The sequence below is a fragment of the Euwallacea similis genome, chromosome 7 (genome assembly GCF_039881205.1).
Source record: "Euwallacea similis isolate ESF13 chromosome 7, ESF131.1, whole genome shotgun sequence".
NCBI lineage: Eukaryota > Metazoa > Arthropoda > Insecta > Coleoptera > Curculionidae > Euwallacea > Euwallacea similis.
This window is the reverse complement of record NC_089615.1, coordinates 4,830,947-4,857,283: the sequence shown is the minus strand read 5'-3', so window position 1 is coordinate 4,857,283 and position 26,337 is coordinate 4,830,947. Positions and strand designations below refer to the sequence as shown.

At 33.8% G+C, this 26,337-nt stretch overlaps 3 protein-coding genes across 5 annotated transcripts in view; 1 reads left to right on the top strand and 2 right to left on the bottom strand.

The window, feature by feature from the left end:
- LOC136410077 (uncharacterized) overlaps positions 1-26,337 on the bottom strand; it is a 108,357-nt gene that overhangs the window by 54,783 nt on the left and 27,237 nt on the right. The gene's annotated exons all lie outside the window — the stretch shown is intronic.
- Positions 1,920-25,240, bottom strand: CtBP (C-terminal binding protein). Of its 3 annotated transcripts, none has more exons than XM_066392024.1 (7): positions 24,950-25,240; positions 16,392-16,816; positions 12,483-12,770; positions 11,817-12,126; positions 11,456-11,761; positions 10,781-10,968; positions 1,920-2,488 (listed from the first exon to the last, which is right to left on the bottom strand). In XM_066392024.1, the coding sequence occupies exons 2-7, from the start codon at positions 16,584-16,586 to the stop codon at positions 2,420-2,422; spliced, it is 1,356 nt and encodes a 451-aa protein (XP_066248121.1). In that variant the 5' UTR covers positions 16,587-16,816; positions 24,950-25,240; the 3' UTR covers positions 1,920-2,419. The 3 variants fall into 3 exon arrangements, with proteins under 3 accessions (XP_066248121.1, XP_066248122.1, XP_066248124.1); XM_066392025.1 differs by having other exon boundaries at positions 11,462-11,761; positions 24,950-25,239; XM_066392027.1 differs by lacking the exon at positions 1,920-2,488 and adding an exon at positions 10,651-10,721.
- Positions 21,557-22,559, top strand: LOC136409844 (uncharacterized). The gene is made up of 3 exons (XM_066391653.1): positions 21,557-21,681; positions 22,042-22,111; positions 22,290-22,559. The coding sequence occupies exons 1-3, from the start codon at positions 21,557-21,559 to the stop codon at positions 22,557-22,559; spliced, it is 465 nt and encodes a 154-aa protein (XP_066247750.1).

The following is a 26,337-nucleotide window of genomic DNA, read 5'->3' as shown; positions in this document are numbered from 1 at the left end:
ACCCATTATATTTCTAACCGTTCCACGAAACTTAACTTCGTGCAAAACACTGATTATTTCACATAACTCATTTAAGGCCAGAAATATTCTTATATAACTTTTTGGTAAACCTCTTGCTTTTAGAGATAGGATGACCATCTTATGTGTACCACTGTGCACAAATGGAAATCTGTGGTTTTCAAATATTAGTTATATTAGTAATATTGGTTGTAACATACAGAAATAAGTTTTTAAATCACGTTGTCCAACGACTGTGAAACGACTAAACTTGTCAATCAAAATTCTGTAAATGCAGTTTTAGAAGGATAATTTAAAAACACGTTACTTTTCTGTATAGTTACACATGTTTGGAAAACCATATCTTATAATAGCCTTAGTCGCGTTATTATTGGGTATAAGTGGGTAGATATGGATTAAAAAAAAATCAACGGCTTTCTAAGTTGTTCTCAATCGAAAAACGCACCGTGCATTGTTTAGGAAGTTACCCAAACATACGTAGAAATATACATATCAACACAATTCCGCAAATGTTAATTTACCGAGCTTACGGATCTTTTTTCTGAAACTACGAAGAGTGACATAAATCAAAACCAAATAATAAATTGGAAGTATATGTTACTCTTTCTTTCAAAAAAATTTGAAAAATATTATTTTTACTGGGTTAACCCTTTCGGTCCCAGAGAGACATATCAATCCCAACGACTCTATTCATTTTCCCACTTGGCTACATCGTCCTATTTTGTACTTATTAATGCTTTACCTTTTTTTTAAGTATCTTTTACTATTTAGAAAGCAAAGTGGCAACAATGTATTTCTCAGCAGAACCGTAACCAAACACGGTATGGGTACCACGTATCCTTCATTTTGTTAAAAAAAAATATTAAGCTGTTTTTGCTCTAAAAATCAATTTTTATTGCAAACCAATAGGTATAAGTGTTACTAATAGTGTTGTACGATAAAAATATGTTATAAGATTTTCGCCACATGCATGATTTATGACTTTGAACAAAAAGTTGCTTTCAACTGGAATTTATATGTCCCATTGGGTTTCCTGGGCGGTTTATTTGTCCCAATTAATTTTTTCACCTTGGCAAAAATAATATTAAGGGCAGATGAAATTCAACATTTCGCTGAAAACATCAACAATACAATATCAGACATTGAATCACCGCAAATGGCTCATAATTTGCAAACGTTTTTAACGCTGTTCTAAAATACAAACTGACTTTCAAAATGTTTTATTAACCCCATGGGACGTATAGGTCCCACTGAAAATTTTTTCTGAGGCAAACGTGGTCCAATTATTTATACATATATTTGTTTATGTAAATTTTGTATACATAAGAAATGGACCGAAAGGGTTAATAACAAAAACACCAAAAATTAGAGACAAAACATTTTAACTTTTAACCCAAAAATATATCGAAAAATAAACAAGCAACTCAATTTAAGTGCAAAATATTTTGCATCATTCAAATACGCACTCTTGCAAATCCATTAAAAAAAATTCAGGGAAAAACGCAAGTTTCTTAAATGCATAACGTCATATTTGGACTGGCGTTGTACCATTGAATTTTTACATAATTAGACAGAACGTTTCATATTTTAAGGGTTGCTTTTCACGAATCCGTCACCTAACATTGGCTAACTGGCTATAAAAGCGTCAAATAAACTATAAATTAGCTGCAAAGTGAGCAAAAACAAAACACTAAACAAGATATCGGGTATAACAACTTACGATATCGTGCGAAGTTTAAATTATTTAACTCTATCCGATGTCGTGACCATTCAGAGTACTCGTCGTAGCATCCTATCGTCGGATGACGAATGCATCAAAATCCTATCATCGGATTCCGGATGCATGAAAAACATCCGTTAAACTTTTCCTTCGTGCATCCGTTAACCTACGACTCGACCATACGATGAACAGTGATTGATCACATGGCCGTGACGTCGGAAAAAGTTGATTTTTAACCGTTTTTTTTTCTACTCCACTACACATCTAAATTATTGCAATAAAAAGCGAAATTAATAACTTTTAATTCCCTAAAATGTTTAGCAACTAAATTATATCTCACATCCAGGTTAGTTCTGGTTTTATTTAGCTTTAACCTGGATATGAAGTGTAATTGTAATTCAGGTTAAGCAGGATAATAAAATGGATAAAACTAATAATTGTCTAACAGTAGCTCTCTGTCATTTTGCATTTGCACATTAATACTAAATAAAAAAATATTTGGAAGCTAATAGAAAACTCGTCGAAGATCGGCCACAAAAATGTTTAAACCTGTGATGTAGAATTTTGCAACTTTTTTCGATATGTTGTGTAAAGAACGCAACTGAAGCCTGACGAAATGAAAACAGTGATCAATTTAATCGCGTTTGAACTATCCACGCGGTACACTCCCTGTTTTTAATGTTAGTGGACTTCTGACGGCTCCGGCTTGGGTGCGTGGTGATTCGCCGCCGCTTCTGGAGTACTTAGTGGCTGAAAAGAAATTGGCCATGAGGTTTCGCTCGACATATTATCACTACACACTAATCATAGAAAGACCTGCAGCCAACCCAATGGACCCAACTTCTCCCACATAATTTTTCATAAAAATAATTATGTTTTAGCTAACTTTGAGTTCACAAAAATACAGTTTTTATAGGCTACAACTTTTTTTTGACTCAAGATAAAAATCGACTCCGTGTTAACACGCATAAAGAAAAGTCTTAGTTTAATACAGGAAGAAAAAAATTAATAATTCTGTCAGTGTCCAGAACGCCTAAGGACTGTTTAAATTTTAATTCTAATTTTCAAAATTCCGAATTTCACTTCGTAAGTGTAGTTTCCAAATATCTTCATATGGCTTATTATACTGGATTTTAAAGATCCAGGGTGTATAAACAAATTCTAGAGATTGATTTTTCAGAACATTCTACGGCAAAAAGGTCACATAAGCATAACTTTACAAAGAAGTATAGTGTGAGAAAAAGCAGCATGACCCCTGGCCCCATAAAAAATCTCAATTCCACCACAAAATATCATATTCTATGGTATGTCTAACTATGTGGGCCACAAAAAGTAACTGGTGATCCCAATTTAAGCTAAAAAACTGAAACTATCAAAAGGACATTCATTATTAACTTTTTGCCTTAAAATAAGCTAAAGATCTATTCCTTGGAGTTTGTCTACATACTACTTTTATGTCGTTGACTACGTTTACGAAGATTACTGTAAGCTGACTTGATGCAAGCGGTTTGAGAAAATTGACTCAAAATGTTAGAATAAACGTCGAATATCGAAAGTTCAACCGGTTTCAAATCGAATCCAAAATAATTTAGAATTTGTTCGAGCCAGGCGGTTCAAACTACTTTGATGCTCGATTTTAAATGTCCATTGGACATACATATGGGTGTCCAAAAACTGAAAGTCAAAAATGATAGGTCGTAAATATCACGCTAGGTCGTTCGAGAAAAAAGTGCGTATAGCGCGGTGGGGAAATATAAAAACACTTTTAAATTCTATAATTTATTCAGCTGTTCTAAAACTAATATTTAAATAAAGAAAATCGCGTGTTATTCTAATCATAAATGGTGTTCCAATATTCCTTTATTTTAATTTGCCTAGGTATATTTCCTGTATAGATACATATTTTTGGAACTCCAAACAGGTTTAGAGCGCTTAGGCGAAGGCTTAGGGCTTCTCTTTCTTCCTGTTTCCCAGGGCTTTGTGTATATTGTATTCGGTATCACATTCCGAAACAAAACGTTGACAGGCAAAATATGAGAATAGCAGTAGTTTGTAGTTTGGAATTAATATTAATAGGAATGAAGAAATATTGAGTAATAATAGCATATTATATACAGAGGTGAAAAGCGTTTCATTACTGTAGAGATTTTATAGTTTAACGAGACGCGTAGCTTCGAGGTTAGTTATAGTTTCGAGACAATAAAGAAACTTTTCACCATGGTTGGTATGCGATGTTTCTTACAACCATTATATGTATTTATAATTTGAATTAATTTTATAATATTGGTTGACTTGATGTTTGCAAAGTAAAATTGCTAGGTGACATGAATAAATAAATGTCATAAATTTAATCAAAAGTAAGTTTCTTGCCAAAAAAAAAATGATCTAATGGCGCACTTTAGAGAAAAAAGCAACAAAATGCTGTACGCCACCTTGCCTTCTTGTTCTTGATTTATAATTTGCACAATGTTAAATTTGGGACTGTAATCATTTTTGTTTAAACATGAATAATACCGGATCTATTAGAAAATATACTACTTATTACCAATGTATGTTAATTTGTTTTCATTACACATGCATCATAGTCCACGTTTTATGCATGCTGCAGCGCTCATAAAATAATTTTTGTATGGTTACTAAAAAACAATATTCTGAACATTTCAATGTCGGCATGTCTAAACAATTTCACAAATTCATAACACTTAACGCCGAAAGGGGTCAATAGATGTAAAATTGCGGTAATTATAATTATCATATTCTATAATATTTACATATAGCCTTCGCGTTAAAACCTTTGCACCTTATAAAACAGGAGGTTTTGCACATCCTGGATTTAATAATATCAAATAAAAATTTTTTTTAAAATATGCCCAGTAATGTGGTGCACGTCTACAAGATGCATGGTTTGTGCAGTTTCATATTTTTTAAAATACACATGGTAAATGAAGCTAGAGAGATGTAAATGCTTAAAATTTCTGAATGTGAAAGTTTCATATTAAAAACATTTATTAATGGTTTGACGCTAGAAGAAGCGATGAGTTTCGCACAAGAAGACGATAATTTTCTTTCTAATGGAAATAGATGCTGACCTGATAAATCAGCTGTAAATATGTTGCAACAGCAAAGACCTTCACAGTTACACTATGCCAGTAAAGTGCACCATCAGCGGTTTCTACCTTTAGGACGTTGACATACTCCGATTAGTAACCATGCAATCTTATTCGAGTCCAATATCCTCAAAACTCAATTAGTTTATACATAATAATTCTAATTTTGCTCCATATCAATCAATGACTCCTATGAATTTCGATAACCAACATAGACCAAATTTTAATAACACTCCGCCCAAATTTCTGCCAGAATAATGTAGTTGCCACAAGCCCTGCAACGTCGAATGTGTATAAAATACTGAACTCGGAGCCAACGGACGTTTTATCGGGAAACACTATTATCAATAGCGTTATTCACAGACAACAGCCACAAAATTTTATGTTTGAAGAACTCCAACCAAACTGTCGAAATTCCCCAATTACGGAGTTTAGAAATGAAGCTGTTGAAATATTATTAAAAAATTACAACGTCAATATGCATTTCGCTGCACCCTATCATCACGAATCAAAGTCTCCGGTAGAACGTTTTAATTCAATAATAATACAACATTTGAGATTATTAGGAGCATCTGACCCCAATGGTAATGTCTCGCTTAGAATAATACAACACAGTGCAGTACGAATTTCAGTCGGTTTGATCTCACAGGGTCACACAAATTAAAGGGATCCATCAGATCTAATCACGCGACAGATATTTAAAGAGTACGTTGATTCTTATAAAAATTAAACCTTAATATTTGATGATAAACTTAGAGAAGAATTTAATCTCAAACAAAAGATTATTTACATATTGAATACAAAACATGCAAACAGTTAGAAATAGATGTCGGAGTTTATACGAACTCGCCCTTGTGACCCTCAAATTCCACAATCCAAATTATTAACCTGGAATGTTGCCCTTCCGATTAGAAACTCTTGATTTAAGACCCATAATTTAAGGTTCGAGAATCGAATAGCTGAAATATCCATCTACATAAAAAAACCAGCACTTCATTTCACAGTGTAAATACAGAAATTCGCTTATTCTCTCCTGTATCGTAGAGAAAAACGAAATGATAGCTCAATTCAGTAACTAGTTCTCAATAGCTGAAATTAAGAAATAAAAAGAGATTACCGAACTCCTTAAACTCCATTATAAAATGTATCGCTAGTACGCAACCACAAAACAACCAAAAGAATCTAAATGTTGATCAGCTAATCGCATGTCATTGCTAGATCAAACCATTAACAAATTCAAAGGTATGGTCCCAAATATTGCTCACAACGTAACGATATGCATTCGGTAAATTTAGTGTTCTTAAGTGTGTTGACGGGCGTAACACACAACTACATGAATATGATCAAATATTTAATTTAATAAATCAAATTTCTGTATTGTATCAAAAAGTTAATACCACTAGGCAAAATTGAGGTACCCTTCATTCGATATTAAATTTGAAGCGGTAACAATGCAGTAACCTACCAGTCGTAAAAAAACCAAATAATACAACTTTACGACGCGCGTTTCGGTTGAATTACAAACATATCCCGATCCAGATATGCGCCGAGAGGTGCCATCTTTCACTTATAATACCAGCTATTTTACGCTGCGATTGCCACGGACTGTCCACATTTATTCGTTAAGTATATGCTAATATCAACGAACATATATTATATCTACATAAAATGATCAGCCGTCGTCGAATTCCTAGATCTACTGGGGTCTAAGCAATGCCGATAGCAAAAACGATATGAACCCGAAGAATGCAGGTGTATTAAGCTCTTCGCTGCTGTCGGTAAAAAATACCCTCTTATCATTCGATAACAGACTAAAGTAAATAAACTTTCTATTTCGCTGCTGCCAGAGAGTATGCGAGACGAGGTAGATGCAGTCGAGTTATCAAGGACGTATTCGAGCGTTTAGCCAAGTGACTTTTTTAATATTTCTTCGATGCTTAATATTGAGCATTTACTGTTGTCAGCAAATTTTTATTTTTATTACAAAAAATTATTCAGCAAAATTTAAAAAAATTAGGCATTTCGATGGTTCTCGTCAATCACAATAAGTGACCAATTCCATGACAGTTTACGTTAACACTTGGTATTAAATCGAAAAAATTGATACGGGACTGCCATTGTGAAAATAGCTTTGTACTAATTAGTATTATTTTCAACCTTATAAAAGAATATTCTTAAAGAAGCTAGGATTTACTATGCTTTGCACTAAAAGTATGCCGATGTACGTAGGAATGGGCGTTATTGAAAGTTGTCTACCGATAGTTGACTGTTCCTCATTTATCGATGAACATCGATCGTTAATGAAAACCAGCCATATAAATTCTGGTCGACAACAGCAATGTAGAAAGATGTACATACATAAATATGTAGTACTAAAAAGTAGTACAGATTTGGACACTGCCAATTTTATTGAATTCGTGAACAAGTTGTTTGATGCATCGAATGGTAAAAATCTATAGGTCGCCTAGTACAAAAACCGCTGTACGTCATAAATCATGTGATTTCATTGCCAACCCTCGCGTTCAAAATACGAAATTTTCAACGAGGAAATCATCACTAGGTAAACAATAATTATGTGGATGAACTGCAACTAATACTTAGATCTAAGGGTAACCTCCCTCTATCGTGTAGTAAAATATTTAAATTTAACATGAACGTGAATAATGGAAATATTAACAACAATGTTGGTAACAGGGCTCAGTGTCGTCAAATTTGTCGTTTGTAAATCACGCCTTCCTCATTCCGCCATTTTATTTTGCTGCGACGGTTGTGTTTACGTAAATACCATCCAATTTTTCGTCGTATTCTATCAGGTTCCCGTTTTACTGGTAATTTCTTTATCACAAACTGTTCTTTTAAGAGCGCAGACTAGTGTGAATATACTCTAAGTTTATTATTAGTGTTTTTCGATATACCAAAACAATTAAATAGCCAATGTAAAGAGCTTGTTGCTTCCATAAGAATATTTTAAACGGTAAAGAAATAACGGCCTTTTGTTACTGAATGCCGTCAGGGAAGTATGTTTATCATTTTTATTAAGTTTCACAAATTGTATATTTATATGTTGTATAAGAAGCACTGAATTAATCATACAACCGGTAAAATCACAGAATTTCAGCTCTCTAACGTGCATCGGTTTTTGCACTACGTGACCTATATATTTAAAGAACCCCTATAATTATGTGGTATTTCCGAAAAACGGTATCTATGATCACAGATACCATTTGTGTCCCATAAAATTTTTGAGGATACTTGAGGGAGTATTAAATGTACGATCAACAAGAAACAAAAAGATTTAAATTGTTATTAATGAATCCATTAAGTCGGGATGTACTAGAAAAAACCTTTACTAATTACAGGAAAAGGGGCGGATATAGTCCTAACCCTACCGTTAATTCCTTCAAAACGAACCTTAAGTTATGTTGTAGAATAAATCTTAGGAATATTGAGAAATCATTTTTGAAAACATTAATCTAGTTAACCTGATATAAATTGCGTTTTTCCGTGAAGTGATTTTCAAAACAATGCTTGCTTATGAAGTAAGTTAAGTATTCATAACTTTCAGATATATTAAAAATTTACTTTTCTTTTTAATAGATTTTGGGTTAGGATGTATGTAATCGGTGTTTTATAATTATTTACAATTATAATCGGTTTACAATTTTAGTCCGTACCAATCGAAGAAAAAAATTGTGTTTTATTCAGCAAAAACACGAATTTGCTGCCTTATCTAGCTTAGTAGCCTCGTCTTCGACTCAGTTATGTATATCGCTGCCTCAGTAAATATGCTGATGTTTTTCGCCTTATGAAACAAATCATTCATTATTTTTGGTATATTTTTTCAATTAAGTTAGGCATTTACATAATTATTGTTTTTTTAAAATATATTAATTTAGATAAACGTATTTGACTGGTAAAATTTAGACTTCCAGAACCGTTAACCCTTTTTACGTGTAAATAACTTCTTCGTCAACTTCTGACAAACCTGTTGATTTAGATTTTTGCAGCGGTAGTTTTAAATTTATTTCAAAATTTAATCGATTGGGTCATCTTTCAATAAATTAGTGAAGCTACTGAGATCTTAGCAAATCGCCAACTGCGATGGGCAGTCTTAGTATATATGTATTGTATTTGTATGGACCTACACCAGGACGTTACTGGTTTCGTGCTTGTTGGCACACTCACACAGTCGTAGGTAAATAGCGACGTATAAGCAGGAATCACTTAGAAGGATAAAAACAAAACCAACCACTCCGAGGACTAATATCCTCTAGCGGTATTGAACTACACTGTTCTTCCCAATAATTTCGTGAGGAAAATACTTAAAATAGAAGAATGTCAATCCTTTATTAACTTAACATATCTTTGCAAATTGTGTTAGATTAGATAAATTCGCATCTGAGAGGTGTCATTATAAGGGTCACTTGACCAATGTACTAGTAACTTTATTTTGAGAATAATTTCCATGGAAACCATAAAATTTACCAATAAATAAATATTATCCTTTTGGAAAAGTTACCATAACTTTGATCTAAAGCTGCTTCTTACAATGACTTTAAAAAGCAAAACATTATTTTAATGACACAAATGTGTTTATTTCCGATTATATTATATATTTCACAGTAGGTGGTGAATCATAAATGTAGGGCAATGATTGAAGCCATTTGCTATTTACCATTAAACGTCTGAGAAATAGATAACAGTTGATGAAGTTATCCAAGACATACCCCTCTGATATTTCAACGCCTACTTGAGGTTGATCACCCTTTATATACGTTTACGGCGGAGTTGACAATGACAATATTGATTGAAGGACATATAAATGTCCTTTAATAGTAGATTAAGGTTCGCATGTATTATAATTTTCAGTGCAAAGTTAAGTTGCAAACTATCACGAAATCGGACATAAAACTTGTATGTAATGCGTATGTAATGAAGTTTTATTCGACTTTTCCATTGTGAATTCATTCACAAACTCACTAGGCTATAAACTCAATTGCCTCATAAAATCTTACATTACGTACTTATTACATAAATCATTCTTATACATATTTAGAATTAACAAAAAATGGCTTTTTTATAACTATTAGAGAGATGATTAAAAATATATAAAAATATACATATAGGGTGTCCCATTGAAAAAAACACGCCACTGGAATTTATGGGAAAAAATATATCATAATTGATTGCAACTTTTTCGATACTTTGTTGGATAAATGAAATATGAAGGGGGTCCGAAATTGTAGTTTCTTTAAATGTTCTGTCAGTAAAACTAAACTAACGATGACTTTTTTGTCATTGTCAACTTTCGTTTAATAAAAATCGAGCATAGAATTGTAAAACTATAGAGTAGTTCAATCACCAAAACTTCACAGTTAACAAGGAAACGGTAAAACAATTATAAAATAAAAAACAAAATATGGGAAGGGTAGATAATATCTTGACGTCCCTTGTACACCTTATCATTTTTGACTATCAGTTTCGGGACACCCTGTATGTGTCACTGTCTCAAATTTGTGTTAAAAAGAGCATCAAAAATAAGCTCAAGCTCCTTTTATGTTATGACATAAATGCAATAGATTGAGATTTTAATTGAAAACGATTCGAATTCCGCTTAAAATTGATTAAAAATAAATGTAGGCATTACAGTGTAGATTCAAATATCAGACGTATATTTGAAAAGTTGAAAAAATTGGAGAAAACAAAAAAAATTAAAATATGAATGTAATATTGTATTGGACAATTTAAACGATTGCGACTTTAGCTTAAAGGAGTCTTTCTACTTAATTCGTAATAAAAAAATAATATCTCAGCATATTTTATTATTATTCATAGAAAACACTCTGGGTCCATGTCAACTAACTAAAAAGCCCCAACTAAAAAGGCGTAAAGTAAATAAAGGAATCCTTCAGTCCCTCGAATCAGTGGTACTCACCAGAGCGTGGGGCGGTACCTGAACTGGCGGCGGACCAACGGGGGCGGCGGTCGGCTGTGGCGTTGGGGGGGTGGGGGCCACTGCGTGGGGCGGCGCCTCATGCGGCGTTGTAGAATGAGCTTGTTGCACTGGAAGAGCGCCGCCACCGCTGCTCTGGTAATAACCACCGTTTACACCAGCGGGCGAAACTAAAAACCAGAAAAAATCTGTTAATTATTTTGAATTACAACATTGTGGGAGAAAAAGCAATAACCCTTAAATTTAGTTAAACTGCTCATAGTAAAAATTGATACGGCAAAAATTCTCGTTAGTTTAAATAAATCAGCAAAATCCAGGACACAAAAAAAGGTTTAAGGATATATACTCCCCCACAAAACTATTTTTCAAATTAAAGAACACTATGGTTTCGGTAATTAAGAACCTTACAACCATCTTGATTTTTTTGTCGCACGCCGCTGAACATCTCTTTATGGTGATGTGAATTCGCTATTCACCTAAAAAAGTTTTGCCCCTTGATTTATTTTCGTATCTATCACCGTTTCCCAGATATTTACAAAAGTATTTAACACTACACATGACTTCTGTACTATTTTCGTGAGCAATTCACAATGAAACAAGAACTCGGTTTTGCACAATTTGCATCTCTAAAACAAAAATAAATAAATAAAACATTACCTGTACCTTCAGGGTATTGACCCGGTCCCATGAAGTACTCTTTGTTGACACAATTCCGAAGACATTCTGGTATCCTTCCCATAATGGCTCGCCTAATTTCGCTCGCCGCCATTTCGCGCAATTCCGTGGCGCTGGCGTCGCTGTAAAACGCCGCGTGTGGAGTGCTCAATACGTTCGGTGCGTCTTTTAACGGACCCGTGAATATATTGTAGGGTTCGTTTTCGTGAACATCTAACGCAGCAGCACGGATTCTCCCCTGTTTCAGAGCCTGTGCTAAAGCGTCGTCGTCCACCAAACCTCCTCTAGCTAAAGACGTACAATTAGATAACACTTCCAATAAGATATACTTAGATTAACTAACCCGTATTTACAAGAAATGCCCCAGGCCTCATCTGCTTAATGGTGAATTCATTAATCAGATGATGGTTGTGTTCATTTAAAGTACAGTGTAATGACACACAATCCGATTGGAACAATAGATCTTGCAGTGTGTATACTCTCGTCAGGCCGAGGCTTTTCTCAATGCCATCAGGCAAATAGGGATCATAGAAGATGACATTGAATCCGAACGCTTTGGCTCGAAGAGCCACCGCAGAACCAATCCGACCTAATCCTACGATGCCCAATGTATCACCACGTATCCTGGCACATCCTTGGGCTGCTTCTCTTACCTATTCAAAATAAGACATTAACTATAGCTTTATTTTTAAAATTCACAAATTGGGGGTTAGCTCTTTATTTACGGGGTTGACGTCAATTAATTCAAATGATTTAATGTGCGATAACAGTAATTTGTGAAAGGTAGTTTTTAGCAACTTTACACAGCTTTTCCAGTAATTTTCAAAAACATTTTCGAAGTTAAACGAATTAATATTACTTAAAAAATTGATTATTTGAAACATACAGAATGACTCTAAAAGTTATTGTTTAGTGAAGTAATTGAATTTTTCTTTACTTTTAGGACACATTGCAATAGAAAACATCAAACTTCTATTGCAATATCATTAACGTAATACAAACTACTTACTTGTTCTGGTCCAGTAAATTTCTTTCCTTCTCTCACCATATTAGCCAGCCAGTATGTCCGCCTGTATAAGTTTAATATTAAACATAATGTGGTGTCAGCTACTTCCTCGACTCCATAACCAGGAACATTGCACACTGCAATGCCCAATTCTCCTGCTGCCTTTACATCAATATTGTCAACGCCGCTTCCTATGCGTACGATTATGCGTAAAGTTTTGAACTTTTCAAGGTCTTCCTTAGTTAGAATTATCGTATGCCACATTAAGGCACCAACTGCTTCATTTAATACCTAAAAATTGCATTATGTCACAGTTTGATAATGGTAATGTGTTTAATTTCAATTAAAAGTATTCCTAACGATTTGGACTTGAAGTAAGTAATAGGTATTTGTTCACAAGAATCTGAATAGGAACTACTAATAGGATCTCAATTGTACATGAGTATAACATTAGTTTGGCTAGTTCAAAACGGTTTATAGTGAAATCTCATCATTGAGGAACGGACTTGGATTACACTTATATATTCTGCTATTGACAAAAAAGCTATGTTTAAGGCTTTCTTTAATTATAAGTCTCACGGCACATAACATCATCGAAATCTCCACCACCAAAATCAAGTTAGGAAAGAATTTCGGGTTCTCTTCTCATATTGTGCTAGTAGCAATTAAATCTATCTAAACTAAGAAATTTTAATTTTTTTTCACCAAAAACGTTATACCAAATGTGTTATTTTTAATAATCAAGCTTTTACAACCATTTTATGTATGCCCCTGGTTAGAATTTCCATCATCTATTATAAACAAATATCTTGTTATAGAATAAATTGTTGAAATATCCGTTAATTGATTCTCAACTCAGTTACCGTAATTTCAGAATTTTGAATGATATGTCATTTAATAGTTTTGATCGATATCTCAAAACAGCCTTAGCAAACTATTGTTTTGTGGTTTCCAAAAGAAAATACAGGAGTTTTCAAAAGGTTTGCACTTTTTACTTGTTGCGTTACATAACAGAACTTCAACGCCCTACTTATACTTAAATAAGGGAAATTAAATCTGGAACCGCATAAGGTGTTAAATCAGTAACATAGAGCGTTTGTTGGTAAAATGTTGCTCAGTCTACGAATATGGGGACAATCTGTTAAATATTTCATTAATTCAATCACAGCTACGGGATTGTGATTGGAAAAGTTTTCTTGATGTGGGATTAACTGGCATTGGTCATTTCAATGTGTTTGGCTGGTTTTTGTTTGTTGATTCAGAATAAAAGATACGGGTACTCATTAAAAAGTTTGCACTTTTTTTATTTGTTAACTTAGCAGATATATAACATTTGCTTTTAATAAGATGTACTAAATTTGAAAGTTTTTTTCAGCAATCAGAGAGATAATTATTGACAAAACATTGAATCTGTATATTCTCTGTGACACATACTGCTTTAATTTACGTGCAAAGAAATTTTTTACCGCACACTTGCGACAAAGCAAAACTTTCACTTGCAAATGTATGAGGTACAGCCTCTTTACCACTCGCTTGTAGAGAAAGATTTGGCAATACACGTACATACTTTTGTGAAGTGGTCTACCCCTTGTTTATAAGATATAATAAGATATATTTCAGAATGATTTAACTCCTCGAGGCTACCACATCTCTGATGTAAATAATGCAAACGTTGAAAATGTGATCCATTTGTTACAAAAATGAGTCACTTGTTGAAGGGACATCCTTTGATATATAGTATTCTTGATTTTATCATTGAAGACGCTATAGACTTGAAGGAAGTATCAAAAATTTTTATATGTTTCTCAAATTTTTCAATCTTTTTTTTGTATCTTTGCAAATACAATAAAAGTTGCAATAAACTGAACAATAAACCTTATCAAACACCTTTGCTTTAACGCGCTTGTTTACCCTTTAAGCCCTTGCTAAACTATAGCCAAACTCGGCCTTAACCAGCGAGCCGGCCCGATGATTCATCAATTACAAACTTTGAAGGTTTCTTCCATTTTACCGCCTTTAATCGTACCAACCATAAACAGACCGTATATATATATATATATATATATATATATATATATATCTTTAAAAAGTAGTTTAAAAAGGTAAATAAAAAATAGTCTGATGATAAATTATGCGGGTTGAAACGTTAATAAATGTAAACATATTATATATGGGTCTGTCAGGAATAAAAAGCGCTTTCGAAATATGAATTAAAAATTCCAGGTCCGTATTTAAAATAATGAAGTTGATACCGATTACTTAATTACTAACAGTTGTACAATGACGTTCGATATGTCGTTTTGTAGAGAGTAAAAAGTTATGAAACTTTGTAATTTAAACTTCTTTTCTGTCACAAATAGTATACGAAATACAAGGGATTGAAGTTTTGGACCATTTTCATTCTTTTTCAAATATCTAGGAAACTACTGAAAATGTGGCAACCTTGCAGCGGTGTCCTTAATCAGCTCCATAAGGAGCCAATTTAGTCTAATTTAATCGAAGTTATAACTCTCATCGTTTCGGAGATAGCAATGGTAGGCACACCAAAAAAAAACATCCTGTATATGAGTGGAAATAAAAATGTGTATTTTGCCCAATTCGAAATAGCTTAACATTTTCGTTAATCAATATCCAGAAAACAGTATCTAAGGCACTGGGGAATCAACTTAAAACGTGTGTAGAGTAGTACATGAAAATAAGAATCAAATAACCCCAAAAAGTTCTAAAAAGTATATACAAAGAGAAAGACATTGACAATTTAGACGAACCGTGAAAATTGATGCGTGAGATATAATTTATGATTTATACCTCTAGTTCACAGACCAATATAACTTCCCTGGTTTTAAGAAATTTTAAAAAGGCGAGGTGTCTTGGAAATCAGGTTTAAGTCTTGATTAAAATTAATAAAAGAAGATTGTTAGTAAAATTGCCACATATAACAAGTTAGCACGTACAGTTTTTGAAGAAATATTTAGATAACTGCAAATTCAAATTAAAACAAATAACGGTTTTAAACGAAACGGGGATATTTTCAAATGGGAGTGAAATCTTGGCAAGACGAGTTTATAAAGAACGTCAATTTAGAAACTCTTTTCCCTTGCATCTATTCTGTACCTGTCACTATTTTCCAGTTATCTTATATGTCTAGAAATGCGGATAATTTTCTCTTAAAAAGTGCATATACTCCAGGTTAGAGAGAGATTGAAAAATAGGAATTCATATTTGCTACCTTGAGATTTCTTTATGCACAAGGAATATGGGGATAGCCAACTATATATTATGAGCAATTGGAATACATAAAATACTAGACAAAAAGTTGCATTTTACTATGGAAATGATTTCTTTTAGACTGCATTTTACGCTCTTAGAAACTGACCTCAGGCCAATCAACTCTAAAACTTCTTAAATCTGAAATAAACGAAAATCCCAGAGTTGACATGTTAATCTACTTAACCCTAGAAAGATTACGAAAAAGCCTAATACCATGTGGGCAGATTATGCTTTGTGACAAGCTTTCCTCGATTTGTTTGTTGGATATTGATTGGATTTGTCTCTTGGATATACCTTAGTTCTGACAGAGTAGAATTGATGTTTCCATCATTTGTCCTTTTTCAATATTTCGCTGCAAATTCAATTTCAACCAATGCGAACCATAAGTGGTAAGTTGTCAGATAGTTTCCCCATATATCCTCAAATATTTATGAAATTATTGATATTCTCTCTGGTTCATGTTTACCAAACGCTCTACCTACTTGACACCAGATATATTTTAGCCAGATAGAAAAACATTAGTTACAAAATGCGATCGAAAAAATTTATCGATAACACAATACCAACTAAGAGAGGTACATCGCTAATGATATTTTTGTGCACGAAAATACGTCAGTGATTGGCCCCTCGATCAACTATTACCTTTTCGTGTATTTCACTTGTACTTTGTGCATCACAAAAGGCCACTGTAGCTACATCCTTTAGTATGGGCATTTCTATTGAACAGTCCCTACCGTCGAGCAGGGCCACCAAAGGACGAGCTTGCATAGGGCCATTTGCAATGGGTCCTCGCGGTTCAAACCTCGGCCTTTTTGCCAACATTTTACGTCTGTCCATTTACTAATATGAGGACAGGTTGGAGAACTGGATATCCCGGTTAACACATACACCACACGATTTCGGAGCAACACGGACGCGTAGCGGCGCACCCGCCCCGCACCTCTTCACTTCCACGTGCACACGCTCCGTCCTGAGGGGCGACGATGGACAATCAAGAGAAGATCGGGTCTTCAGGTCACACTACGTCGCTGGTAGTGAAGTTCATTGTCCGGCATTAAGACGGCTGCCTGAAACAAAACATTGATATTTCTATAGTTACAGAAAAGTGTCATATCCCAAGAAACATTTTCAGCGAATTAACTAAACCCAGAAACTTTAAAGTGTATCTTAACACTAAAGTGGCGACCACATGAAAGAATTACGGGGTCACCTCTAAAATGGGAAACAAAGTTTTACTGGTGAAATTGTTCCTATCTCGTGTCTACATCTCATAGATCACCATATTTAGAATGATCCATTAAAACTAAAGCTGAAGGCAAATAATTAGCTGAATAACTGAGACAAATTCTATATAAAAAAAGGTTATTCATCGGTCTATTCACCGGTTTCTGTGATAGTGCACTAACCATCGTGATACAAAGTGGCTCTAATATGAATGTTAGATTTAAATTCATTGGCATCCATGTGAGAAAAATATCGTCTAACTGTGATACAGAGTGAGCAGTCACCTTAATAAGCCTTTCTATATGTCATACTATATCACAAGTGTTCAATAGACAAATCAGTTCAAGGGCACTAGTCTGATTTGTCCGTACAAGTTTACTTTAAAATCGCGAGCCATCACTATATATTTCCATAATTTGAAGTTTTCGTGCATCAAGTCAGACAAGTTACTCGGAAAAGCATCAAAACTGTCACACATAATAAAAATCAAAAACAAAGTCTGTTTCAACACTTTGCGTTTTGGTGGATTTTCCATATTCCGTCTGCAGGTGCAACAAATTTCTCACAAGAATTGTTATGCCTTCTCCTCTATGAATTTCTCTATTGGAATGCACCATTGGAATACACATTTCAATTTTTGCTTCAACTCAGGTCCCTCAAAGCCAGTGCTCAGTTACGAACGTAACATACGGTCTAACTTCAGACAGAAGAACCTCAAATTCCAAAATCTTGTTTCCGATGCTTTGTATATTTATGTGATAGAAACTTATACTCGTACTAGTATTTGTACTGGGTTTTGTCAAGCGTATATCTATATTATAGCGAGAAGTTCAAACTACAAGTGCCTAGTCGCCATATCCAAAATACCCATGAAATACCTTGTACATTGAAACTAAGTTTAGGCTGCAAACCAAACAATTCGCATAGTAATGATGGCCGCTAGTTCGGTAGTTTGCAGTTAGTTTAACTGCAGTTGTTGCACGTACGATGGAATAAACTTAGGGGAGAAGTCGAATTATTCCCGGGGTTATTCCGATTTTGCGATTAGTCAAAGGGCGCTTTATAAGTTTCTGCATTTGACATTAAAAAAAGCAAAAACATAATTTAAGTTTTAAAATATTTCATCTCTTATGCCTAGTTCTTGAAATTCCAATATAAGTCCACCCTGTGCACTTCACACGACTTATCCAACTCCCCGTACTGGCCTAAAGTAGCACACTCTGTAATAAAGTAATAAACTTCAAAAGATTTTAAAAGTTTCTTCGGGTTGGGTCCTCACAAGCGAGAAAGTTGAAATTGTTACAAAAGTGTAAGTTTACATACTTTATGGGAGAAGTTTGTTTTTAGGCGGGACGGGAGCAAAAGCGGAGTCCGCCTTTAGTTTCGGAAAGTTCTCTGGAAGTTTTCTTATACTTGGGGAAACTTTATTCGCCAACTTTCCGAGAAGATGGCTGTTCCCGATTTTATTTCGGAGGGATCGAAAACTTCTAAGTTCGCTGAGACGGCGGCGATCTTTAAATCGCACTTTATTTATTTTTTGGTGTTGTTTGGAATATCACATCCTTCGCTTATTACATGTTTTCATCAGTGAAATTGGCAAAAAATCAAGCTTTACCCAAATCTTGGGAATCAATAAAGATAATAACCACGTTAAATATGTTAGGTAACCTATTCCTGAAATATACCTACCATTCTTGATTACGTTATTTTAAATACAAAGTGAAATTTTGGCTGCTAATCTTTAGCAGCTAAAACTATCCGAACTGACCAATTTAAATTTGTTACCTAAGTTTTCAAATATTGACTATTCAAACTAAATAAATGAAATGTTACTAAACTTCCAGCAACTGTAGACGAGTCATTTTAAGCACTTTCACTTGATACTTTTAAATTCAGTTATAAAAGATTTATCTGATCACATTCTACTTATTTTTCCAGTCATCTACTTTGCGACACTATTTTAAAGTTTATTAATTTACCCTTCTACTCATACAATTTTGTAAAAGATGTTTTTTTATTAGGCAGTTTACAATAACCATGACAATAATCACGAGCTGTTTCAGTATTTGATATTTCAATTATCAAATATTAATCTCAAGTTCAAGACTATTTTCAAAAATTCATAAAATATTTAAATCTTTTTGTCGGTAGAAAAATTGGTCCAACTTTCTTCTGACATTGTGCTCTTGCACATTTACGAGCTCAACGTTGAATCATATCCAAGGATTTTACTTCAGATTTAATGCGATTAAAGAGATCTTATAGAACGCGAAGCGGCAAAAGCAAAACTGACGAAACTCGGTTCCAAACGGAAAAAGTTTAAAAGTTTTATTTGCCGGTAATTTGAAGAAAATCCAATTAAAATGTTCTAACTCGGGAAATTATCCCTAAGGAAAATTATTGTTATAAAAGTTTCAGTTCTGCTGCCTGAAGTTTTCCAAAGTTCGGCAAAGTTTTAACTCCGCCCTCCTACTTGGCTAACTTTGAGGGAAGTTTGAGGGTGTTGCGAGACGTTTTTATGAGTCAAATTAATATAAAGTTTTGCATTTACAGACAGGACAGGGCATTCTAACTAGAATTAGGGTCTCAAGCTGCAACATATTAGAAAAGTACTCTAAAAATATGTATTTAAACCTTATACTCGTGTTAGTTGGGACATACCATGAAAAGACTAAATAATAAGCTTGATTTGCATAGTGTCGGTGGTTCTAGAAATTATAATCTTAAAGTCTCAGTCTTTAGGCGACATTATGAGGGAAATTTTAAATGTAAAAGATTAGGGAATATCTTGAATAATGTGAAAAGGACTATCATCTAAACATAATGTTACGAATAGCGCTGCGCACCAAAACACCGTAACTGTTATATGAATGGATTTTGTTTACCTGAGTATTTTGTTGTTTATTTTGATATATTATTTATTTGGTAGGTGTATATTTTGTATTTTTTTATGTCATAGTTCTTGAGTAGCTACTTGTAAAAAAATCAGGTAAAACTTACATACATTTTTTAAAAATAATAATTCGTAATATGAGTTGTAAGAACCCCTTAAATCAAAATTTATGTAGCGATAATACGTAAATAGGAAATGGTTACTTGATGATCGTATTCGCAAGTACGCATCCATGTTAAACATCATCATTCCAAGCTTCAATGAGACGAGTATTAATTATTAAAAATGAGTAAAAAACACTGGTATTATACACGGGGGCAATCACTAAACAATTTGGTACTCTAAAGTACGTACAAAATACCAGTAAAAACGAGTAAATAATTAAAACAAGAAAACCATAATTCTTACTAAACAAACAATTATCAAATTGGACAACAAATTTTATATCGAGTACCGACAAAACATATAGTACCAAGTGTCGCCGATTAACTGAATACAAATTAGCACAGCAAACAACTTATCATGAAATATTGGGAAGAAAGCAGTATCACCAATTATAATCTAAACTAACATCTATTAAAGACTTGACTCACCTTATAATCGACACAATACTCTGCAGGGTTAGTACAGAAGATGGAAGAATATTTTAAGAATGTCCTAGTTTTACCTTTATAAAACGCTAGACAATGTCTTTGCTTCACTATGGCTTAGTCAGTGCCCCAGGTGTCCAACATGCGACGATACAATGACGTGAAACTATTATTATGTCTTGAAATAAACTCTTTATTAACTGTAAAATAATGAGAATAAAGATATTAAGTAAAAAATGGAGTTTAAAAACATATGACACCGGGTAAATGTTTAACTTTATACCATAGTATAGTCGGATATCGGGAGTATGAGAGTCCGGCTTTACCCCTGACTTTACCTGCTAGACAAAAAGCTTAGTACAAACACTTCAAACAAAATGAAGTTTCAATCCTGTGGGTGCTGAAAATCGAAAGACCCTTACAAGAGTACCTATTGATCCCTGCCTATTGGGAAACTGATATTGTCTAATGTTTTGTGCTTGACTTCTGAAGCTTCATCATGCAATATTTACATATAAAAAATTACTAATTTACCCTTGACATTATCTACATCAAGTTCTGTATTAATAAAATACAAGGATCCAAAGTGCTCAAAGTTCGATGAAAAAACCTCGTACCCCTGTATTTCAATTAAAAGATACAAATGAGCCATATCTTGACCTATATACTATACTTCTGGACTAGAATCTATAAATAGCTTGATAAAGCGCTAAAAACTGGTTAATTAAGATGATTCGATTATTTCGATTTTTGCAATGGAACGCTAGATATGAGCATTATTTTATTGGGTATTTGTTCAAAAGAACTTTCCATTAACGATAATTAAAAAACCTCCAGTGTTACCGTGCACCCTTTGATAACATTCCGCGCGCTACACAATAGTATAAACGTCAAGTTTAAATCCTGAAACCGCCCTGAGGAATTTAAGACGTAAGGTTCATAAGTATTTCTCAACCGCGGTACAATATAAGTCTTTCTTCACTATTAGATTTAACTAGATTTCCTGAAATTACATAAACTTACCTAAATTATGCATAAATTAAATCCGAAACACAGAACGACAACGCGTGTTTAATCATAACATCAACAACACATAACAAATGAATATCAAAGGAAACGTCGCCGTGTTTCCTTTAACATTCCATGGCCGTCCTAAATTGAAAAAAAAAAAACAAAAAAAAACAATGGGGATAGTGCCGATGTGGCCGATTAGCTCGTTGGCTAGGTAATAAGCCACATGTACTATCAAACAAAAATAAAGCAACTCTTATGATAAAAGGAACTTTTTAAATTTATTAAACCAACAGTATCCATGTAAATCAAACTCCTTTGTTTTGGTAGAAGGACATTAGTAGTATAGGGCTGTTACAGGTAACATGAAAATGTTTTCAAATGTCAAATAAGGTAATTTGTAACAAGTTTATGAACGTTAGACATTATTACCGCGACATTAGAGGAACATTTCGAATATTTACACAGAAAACGGGGTCATAATTGAAGTAAGTTTAACGAAGAAAATTTACATGTTAAATCAGCTTATTCGTCATTTGACTTACAGAAATATGTATGCCAAAAGGTGAGCCAGTTTATCCGGAGCTAAAAAACATGGTGGCGAATGTCTTTTGGGAGAGGAACAGCTTAACTGCCATTTCCAGGTAGTTTATTTAGTCCGCAAACAGCATGTATAAAATTATTGGGCGTTACAATGAGAGAAGCAATGTAGAAATTATGCCAAAATCAGCAAGGCCTAGCAAAACGATATTTTAGATGAATAAGCGGGTTAAAAGCCTATTTACTTCTGTCTAAACGGTTGCTTGGATGTAATCAATTCAGCCTCAAGCCTGGAAGGTCCTGGCAATATTTAGTGCCTACAAATTAATTGTTACAAAACTAGATATGGTCTTGAGGGTCGCTAGGCTATTTTTCGATCTGTCTGAAGCTTTCAACACAATAAATAGCAACAACTTGTTAGAGCGTCTTTCCAATTATCACATATGTGGTTTCTGTGTTGATCTACTGAAGTCTCACCTTTGCAAAAGAGAGCAAACCGTTTGTATAATCAAAAGGGGAGGGAACTGGTCGCCCGCATTACTCCATTTTTAATTGTCAACAGCAAGGTGTGCTACAAGACTCCATCTTAGGACCTACACTATTTTTAGTACATGTTAAGGAAATGGAAGATGTCAAATTTCTAGGAGTGTAAGTGAATCTGAGAATCTAGTATTTGCAAGTTAGTTTACTTTTCAAGCTATTTAGCACATGTTTAGTACACAAATTGTTTGCACTTTTGCGTTTTTATACACTAAATGCTGTGTCATTTTGTGATTTTGTAAGCAACATAGAAATTATTTATTTATTTAATAAAATGTCTTCAAAAGAAGGTTGGATGTCTACTTCAAGAATGATTGCTGAAACTCTTTATATAGAAATTCAGCCAATAACTGTTCAACACAAATTGGTCAAAGTAAAACTATACATTAGATACCTAGCCAAGAAATCGTTAGTTTCGGAAACAAATCGTCTTAGCTTGCTTTCACGGCGATATTTGAACTGGACAGTTGAAAACTGGGAAAACATATTACTTAGAGACGAATCTCGACATAAAATCTTCAATTCAAATGGAATGAGGTGTGTCTGGTGCCTCTTTAATACAAGATTCCACCCAAAGTATGTTATACCAACGGCGAAACATGGACAGGGAAGCGTAATATTATGAAGCCGTTTTTCATAGATCGGGGTTGGTTACACTTATAAAATAAAACAGATGCGGAATAATATGCTGACTTCTAGTACAGAAAATTTCATTTCTTCAATGTCTCGTGAATGGTAAAAACTTATAGCTAATAATGACTGCTCTATTACTGATTAATCATGTTCTTTTCCGGTTATTTAAGATAAACAAAATCTTATATTCGTAAAAGTTACTTTACTTACTTATGCAGCATGTAAATTTGCTTCCTTTTGATAAATAAATTAATTTAAAACTTGATAACAGGTACTAATTAAAATATAATTTTTATTTTAAATGGGGATTTCAGATTGAGGATGAAATATAACTGGTTGCATATTTAGCAGAAATATTAATCTATCTGCTAAATTTGATGACAATTGATGTTTTTGTAAAATGTTACTTTACTTTCATGTAATTATTAACCTATTATTCAACTGCTTTAGAAAAAAAATGAGAAAACCTATTTATTAACAGTCATTCACTAACTTAGACTTCACTATATAATATATTTTTATCTACAACCATGTGGTAAAATGGCATTTATGACACCGATGTTTAGGAAACACCTTGTGTAATATACTCCTAATTTAGCATTGTAACTGATAAGATATAATGGTCCTGATTGGGCCATTATAGCCTTTACTATTATTCCACCTATGCATGATATGTAAAGGGAAAGACACCAAAGTACTAATGCACAATATGTAATGGAAATAGCATGATATACAAAAGTACTAATGCAAAAAATGTACCTCCAAATTTATGAATGTATGAAAGATTTTATTAATTTCTGTGATATCTATAGACTGTTAAGTCAATTCTATCTCAATTCTATTAAGTTTGTGAATTTGAACAGAGAGGTCATAATGTCAATTAATTAATATAAGGAAATGAAGCTCATAATCAGTTACTTATATTACTTACCCTAATAGTTGTCTACTTGCAATTGCAGATCTGCACAAATTAAAACAAACAGGGAGCATCAGCTAGACAAACCTAATTTGACGGAATGTAACCTCAAAAAATGCTTTGAACTCACACCATGAAATAACTCAAACACATACAATACAATACCTCAACAATCTCTGCTTCAACAGTTGAAGATGGAAATAGGCACCTGCTTTAAAATTAATTCGATAGAGCAAAAACCTATTTCATTTGCCTTTGTGAGTACATTCATTACTCATTCGAAAGCATGTCAAGAAAATATTTGTCTGGAGCAGCAAAACAATAAAAAACTTGAACAATCAGAAAATTAAGTATTATGAAAGCTCGATATTCAGGTTGAGGTAAGTAAGTAGGTAATTCCCTGGTAATTTTAATAAAACTACTCCCATTCTGTAATGTTTACATATTTGCAAATGAGATACTACAGAAAAATGAATAAAACTGGTTTATATTCAAAACATTTCTCCTCATTGAAAAGAGGCAGGCAACGAATGAATGTCAAACTTCAAAGAAAAATTTGCACTGTTTTATGAAGAACCTGTATGATTATGATTTCCAAACTTATTTTGAATATGTGTTGAAAATATAATGAATCATGTGTTTATGATAAGATTCTTAATCTCAGTAGACACAAACAGGCTTTGAGGCATTTCCGCTTTTACCCATCAATACAGGAGAAAGTTAAACTGAAGCTAACTAATAAATTTTGTTGACCAATACCATTAGACACGCTTAATAATACTAAATAAATATTTTAGAGGATAAATTAACCTGAAAACTAATTCTGAACGCCGAATCTATGATATTTACTTACTTTTTGTATTAATCTGCTGTAGAAACAAAGAAAGCCTAAGGAGCCACGCTGTTAGGAGTCGACTTGAAGGAAATTCTTGTGACGATGAACACTTAACACTTTCACTCCCGGAATCTATTGCAACACTAAATTGAGAAGCCGCTGCAATTATTCCATTTGAGGCTGTTTCTCCTTTATTAATTTAAACAGCTTTTAAACTTTTTGTAAAAATACCGAAGGGCTAACAGCACAGATCACGAACATCCCCACTTACGGGCATCAAAATGGCGGCTTCGGTTTTACACGAATCCAATCCACACCGTACCGTTGCTTCGCCCATGCAAACCAGTTGTCGACTTACGCGTCATCTTTTGGGGACTCTTCGAAAATCGATGGAATTAGAGTAGAGATCTGCTCCAAAGTCGAAGTTTACTTGTCATTTGTTGCTCTGAAACCAGTTCCGGGGGGTTTTTACAATTCTACACCGACCGAGGGTGCGGTGTTAGGTGTGTTCAAATTAATTTATACAAAGTATGAAGTGAACCAACTTTGGTGGAACCAGATAATCCGCTGGATATAAAATCTTTAACCCCGCTACTCATTTCAGTTAGCTATGTTGCTATGGAAACTTACTTATTTATTATTAAAAAGTGGATGGTAATGTCTCCAATGGTATAACTTACAGATCAAATAAAAGGGCCCTACTCCGGTGGAAATGCCATCGCACATTAGAGCCCAAGATGTACAACCTTGGTTTAAAATACGATTAATACTTGAACGACCCCATTACCGTTAAATTAGTTCCATTCGTGATCACAAACATTTTCTTAAGAGGCAGTTCGAAGGCCAGTTGGGTTTAGTTGAAACCAACTTTTGAACCATGATTGTGCAACTGAGCGTGTCTCCCATTATAAACACCTCCTCTAATTACCGAGTTCATATAAACTTCGTTAAATACATCGGCTGGTCACTCGCATTGACCGCGCATCTTTTAAGGAAGAACTAAGAGTTTTTGCAGAACGGAAAGTGCTGTTCAATTGCGGATGTAATCGGAACTTCGGTCAGGTACTTTAACAAGAATTAAGAAACACGGGCATCTATAAACTAATGGAATTGTAAAACATGCATAGCGTTTCTACTAAACTTTTTTAATCTTCATGGAGTGTCATCGGCCAACCAACCATATGGAGGAGCTACCACTTGCTATCAAATGCTCATCTACTTTATTAATCACAACTTTTCCATTGCGTGAGTTTAAAGATAGGGTGGCCGTTTAATGTAGTAAATTATCATATTTATTGTACTATTGGAATTAGTCATTTCACAAACTAACAAAAAATTAAATAATAAAGTGTAGAGAACGATATGTTCCAAATAACTTAGAGAAAGTAACATACTTTAGTCGTTAT